General features: G+C 38.9%; 1 protein-coding gene across 1 annotated transcript; it reads right to left on the reverse strand.

The window, feature by feature from the left end:
* Nucleotides 1-560: 560 nt before the first annotated feature.
* LOC129681094 (60S ribosomal protein L35a-like) lies at nucleotides 561-893 on the reverse strand. The gene has a single exon (XM_055612997.1). The coding sequence runs from the start codon at nucleotides 891-893 to the stop codon at nucleotides 561-563; it is 333 nt and encodes a 110-aa protein (XP_055468972.1).
* Between the last annotated feature and the right edge of the window lie 4,826 nt (nucleotides 894-5,719).

The following is a 5,719-nucleotide window of genomic DNA, read 5'->3' on the forward strand; positions in this document are numbered from 1 at the left end:
TATTTGGGAGTAAAAAAAAATAGTTTTTAGATATGTAACTTTCATAAGGTCGCTTGAAGTATCTACCGTAGCCCACAGGAGTTCCAGGTCTAGCATGTGAGTCACCTCGTCTGGAGAAACCTATCATGGTAGCAGGTCTTACATCTCACTGACGCCTCAGGAGGTAGCTTTTCAGAGGCCTTACAGATGTGCACACATGTGTTTGCGGAACACACTGAAAGTCACTTGGAAGGCGTGTCCAGAGTGCATCTAGTACTGTTCTTGTTTCGACCTGCTCAGACCTGCTTTGATCAAAATTTTCTCAACCTCGCTTTCTTCTAATTTCATCTAACAACTTAAGAAAATCATCTCCAAAGAACCACTAAGGAGACCAGAAGGTGTCATGTACTGCAATGTCCTGATTGTGTGTGTGAGTTATAAGTGTTATAAGTGTATGTGCACATGGCGGCCATAATGTGTCCTCGTGAGTCACCCTTTACCTCAGTTTCTTTTTCTTTTCTTTTCTTTTCTTTTTTTTTTTTTTTAACAAATCCACTTTTATTTATTTACTTTTCATTAGTTTAAATCTGGGAAGGGTACAGCATCACACGGATTCTGTGTCCAATGGCCTTCACAGGAAGCTTGCTTCCGAATTTGGCACGAACCATGCCACTGTTCCCATGGGCCCGAGTTACTTTCCCCCAGATCACTCTGGTTTTGTTTGGCTTGCCTCCAGGAGTCACTGTATTGTTTTTTGCTTTATACACATAAGCACATTGCTTGCCTAGGTAGAATTCTGTTTCGTCTTGGGCATAAACACCTTCAATTTTAAGAAGAGCTGTATGCTCTCTTTGGTTCCAGAGACCTCGCTTGTAGCCAGCAAAAATGGCTTTGCACCACAGCCTTCCAGACATATCTGCTTCCTAGAAGTCTTGTTCCCAGAAGGCCTTCTCAGGCGCCAAGATGGCGGAAAGAGCCCTCATTTTCAATTTAAAATTTTTTCATAGAAAACATCTTCCCCCTTCACATTACTTTTAAAAGTTTTAATTTATTATTTATTATAGTTTATTCACTTTGTATCCTGGCCATGGCCCCCTCCTTCATTCCTCCCAATCCCACCCTTACTTCCTCTTCTCCCCCAATGCCCTTTCCCTAGCCTACTGATAGAGGAGGTCCTATCAGGTCTCACTAGGACTGGCTGCATTGTCTTCCTCTGTGGCCTGGCAAAGCTGCTCCCTCCCAGGGGGAGGTGATCAAAGAGCCAGCCACTGAGTCCATGCCAGAGACAGCTCCTGCTCCCTTCTACTAGGGAACCTACTTGGACACTAAGTCTAAGGACTACATCTGATCAGGGGTTTAAGGTCCTCTCCATGCATGGTCCTTGGTTTGGGTATCAGTCTATAGAAGACCCTAGGGAAGATGTTCAGTCCACATTGAGAAGGACAATGTGATAGACATCAGAAGCAGAAGACAGGGAACAGGATAGGAGCCTACCACAGAGGGCCTCTCAAAGACTCTACCTCTATCAAAGCAGAGGCTGAGACTCATAGCTAAACTTTGGTCAGAGTGCAGGGAATCTTATGAAAGAAAGGGGAGATAGAAAGACCTGGAGGAGACAGGAGTGCCAAAAGGAGACCAACAGAGCCAAACAAACAAACAACAAACAAACAAAACACAAAAAAACAAAACAAAACAAAAACATCTAGGCCCTGAGGACCCTGCAGAGACTGGTTATTACTTTTTAAAGGCAGACTCTCTCACTGAAACCTGGAGTTCACTGATTTGGCTGAACTGACTGGCCAGTGAGCTCCAGGATTTACCTGTCTCCACCCATGCCCTAAGACAGAGGATACAGCCATGTGCCACCATTGTCAGCATTTACACGGGTGCTGGGGATGGAAAGTTGGACCCTCAGCTCAGATTGGGAGCATTTGAGAAACTCTGCCACCTCCCAAGCCCCCAATATCTATTTTTAAATTGGGTGGCTGTCTTTATCAATAAATGCAGCAATTTCCACCTCCATTCATCTTATGCCCTTTAAGAAAGGGAGTTCTCATGCGTTTACACCCCCAGCTTAATTTTTTTTTTAATGTGAAAGGGACACAAGAAATACTTTGTGTTACTACATTGAAAACACGTGTGAAATGGAGAGCTCTATTACTTAGCTAAATATTTATAAGGTTACTTTGGCCTTCCTGCTTGATCATGACAGCTGGATATCTTGTACTAAAAAGCAGTGAGAGTAAAATAGTATGAAGGCATTTTGCTCTGTGTTTGTGGTGTGTATGTGTGTGTGCTGGGGGATATGCTCTATGTTCAGTTACAAACCTTTAAAATAATTCTATTTCCCTTTCCTCACATCTACAGTGATCTTTGTCTGAGCATATGTTATATTTTTGTAGTAGCACCAACTTAACCATCCGCAGGAGGTTTAATATGAACAACTCTATGTGTGTGCATGTAGCTCATTCATGCTTTTATCAGAAATATGCCCAAACATACTGCTCTCCAGGAGGCTGGGCAAAAAGCTGCTCCCTTTGTCTCTCCCAAAGGACAGTGGCCTCTCCAGAGGATATTACCTCTCTGGCACCTTGTAACCATTTCCCTTGTCTCTGATAGCACTGTGTCATTTCCATTGTAATTATGACTTATAAGCTATTTATTTTGACTATTTTGGTTTATATGCAATGGAGCTTTTATATCCCTTTGTTCTGTTTTATTAATTTTCCCATCTCTTTTAAAGTTAGGGATGTTGACCTAAGTTGACACCTATAATTATGATAATTTTATTGAATAATATGAACTTCTTACTGCATTTAGCAGTTTTCTTTCTGCATTTAAGGTCACTGCCCCTTGAGAATAAATCAACACAAAGCTTTTAAGTTTTTATTTTGTTTTTTTTTTTTATCACTTTCATTATTTTATGCTTGGGTTTATCTTAAATATTGTATTTGATGTGACTTTTAAAATGCTTTGTATTTATGGGTTAGAATGACTGAAACCTACATGCAATCCAATGTCTCATATCCAGATCTTCAGAATTCCAGTGAACATTGTCTTTGAGACAAGAGGTACAGTAGGAAGATTTTGAGATCTCTAGAAATTTATTCAACCATTAAATTAATTCAGTAATGCTGTCTACTCTAAGCTGAAATTAAGATTTTAGTCAACATGGCAAAGCTAGTTCCAGTGGTTGAGAAGATAACACAAAAGTGCAAGTGCGTGACTCCGTGACTCACGTGGACTTACCAGGTTTGCTGTTGTAGCCATCACAGAGATTCTGTCTGTGCTGCAAAACTATTCAGAAGAAGACTGTTTCTTCCTTCGGGACGTGGCTAGAAATGGCCCTGTACCTAACTATTAATATGAGTATCACAGTAACCATGATATTGTTCTTTTATCATTTTCATCTTTTGCTTGCCCAGTAATTCCTAAAGTGGCCATGGAGCTTCTCTTTTGTTTGTAGTTTTTGTTCTCAAATCATATAAAAAGCTGAAAATAGAGGAAGAATTTTCTTCTGCTGAAAGGAAGGAAGGAAGGAAGGAAGGAAGGAAGGAAGGAAGGAAGGAAGGAAGGAAAGAAAGAAAGAAAGAAAGAAGGAAGACTGCTATTTCCTGGGTATGTAGTATACATCAACTAAGGAAAATTATATTTTCATCATAAACATGAGGTTTCAAAGCAAACAACTGGGCCCATTTTAATGACGAGGAACTAATTATAAGAAGGATGTGCTTGAAAGTAGAGAGCAGTCACGGCAAATTGCTTGTTTGCATGCCTCGGCCAGTCCTGCTTGCTCTCAGTGGGAGCCGGAGTCTGCGAGCACACACAGCTGCTGCTCTGCAGATTGCGAGACTCTGAATAAACCTTTTATCTTCCTCTTCTTTGCCAAATAAATAGGATCAGAATTTTATGCAGCCATAGAAAAAGAATTTGAGCGTTGGGTATTTTTCAAGGATGCTTAAAAAAAAATGTACCAAGAGAAAAACAAAGCCAGCATTACCTCAAATTTGCTATCTCCCCAATAGGCAAATGATTGATTTAGAATAGGTCAGGCAGTAAGTGTCTCAGGTGTTAATTATCTTTCCAGAATTATTATCTTAGAATGGTTGAAATTATGACATCTTTTCTAGGAAAAGCCTAGCTAGCATACTGTTAAAAGACCAATTAATTTTATGATGTTTCATAATTTTCAGATTTACCAGAGACCTCCTATGGACTCATTCAGAAGCTCCCGTGTATTATTAAACATGACAACTATTCATTATATGCCTCTCCAAATTCTATAACATTTCCAAATATGCACTGTTTTTCTGTTAAATGCTTGATTGTTTCAGCAATTGAAAAATCTACCTACTACATTTTAAGTTTTGAAGAACAAATAGTCCTTCCTTTGGCATTTCTTTCTTCCTAGTCAAATCAAATCAGCAGCTGAATGAATTCAAATAGATCAAAATATTTAACTATTATACAAGTAATCAAAGAACAAAAATTAGTATATATAATGGCAGCATTGTATATACTGCCTACAAAATAAAAGAGGATTAATAAGTATAGATTTTTTAATTGATAGAATATTGCTAATTTTACATGAATGAATATACTGTGGAAACAGATACCATGACAGAGGATTTGTGTAAGATTTACTATTTAATAGTGTGCATCCAAGTCTCTAATCCTTTATTACCTTCCTGTTTTGTCCCTATGTTATCTGGCTATGATGACTAATAGTCTGAACCAATACAGTATTTACCCTGTAACATGGGTATCTCTTTATATATTTATTACCTCACTCATTCAACATAAACATATGTATTCAACTTATTTGGCGTGCACATGTACCATAGACTGTGTTGGGCATTTTTTTTTTTTGTACAACTATTCCCTCCGAGATAAAACATTCCCTCCTGGAGGGCAGAGAGATGTGTGTTAAGATTCAGAAAGTAAAGGAGACTAGCTCGGTTCCCATATTCTAGCATGGCTGAGAAGAAAGCCACTTTCTAAGGTTATCGGAGCAGAAGCTCTTGCTGAGGATAAGAGACTTTGAGCAGCTGGGTTACCTTCAAGTCTTTCAAGGAGCTGCACCCATGCAATTTTCATGAGTTACAGCCCATGCTGACGTGCCTGCTTTTAAGCCATTCATATTCCTGTAAATTGCTCCTTACCCATACTCTTGTAAGTTACCCCAATAAACTTATTCACTAAGATGAGCATGATTTGAACTACTTCTTTAATCTGTCACAGACCTGTCTGAGGGAATGGATGATTGTTCATGTCTCCTGAGGAAAGTCATACAACAGACATGATAGACTATGATAGGAAAATATGAAAACTCCCCGGCACTCAGTGGAAATGGAACAAAGACAGAAAGACATAAACTTCATGATTTCATTAAGACTTGATGGTGTGTAAATGCAATATTTGTATGTAAAAGTACTAGAGGAGTGTCTGCTCAGAGTGACACCTGAAGGGCTCTAAACAGGAAATGAGGTTTTACACTAGATCCATGAAACCTGAAAATAATTGACTTGACTGAAAGAAAATGTTGGAGGAAATAACAATGTTGAGAATAAATATTCACTGTTCCCTGGGTTTTCTTTGACCTTCCTTATCCCCTCAAAGAGCAGAAAATTAAATATCAAATACGTGCCTAGTCAACAAAACTATTGGTCCAGTTTTCAGGATACAAGCAGAAATCATGGACTTATCAGAGATTCATTTTTATTTAAACTTGATACCATTT

Source organism: Psammomys obesus, unplaced genomic scaffold (assembly GCF_907164565.1).
Source record: "Psammomys obesus unplaced genomic scaffold, mPsaObe1.curated_primary_1811, whole genome shotgun sequence".
NCBI lineage: Eukaryota > Metazoa > Chordata > Mammalia > Rodentia > Muridae > Psammomys > Psammomys obesus.

Excerpts from the sequence above, each read along its gene's own strand:
- LOC129681094 (XM_055612997.1), bottom strand. The coding sequence starts at position 893 with ATGTCTGGAAGGCTGTGGTGCAAAGCCATTTTTGCTGGCTACAAGCGA.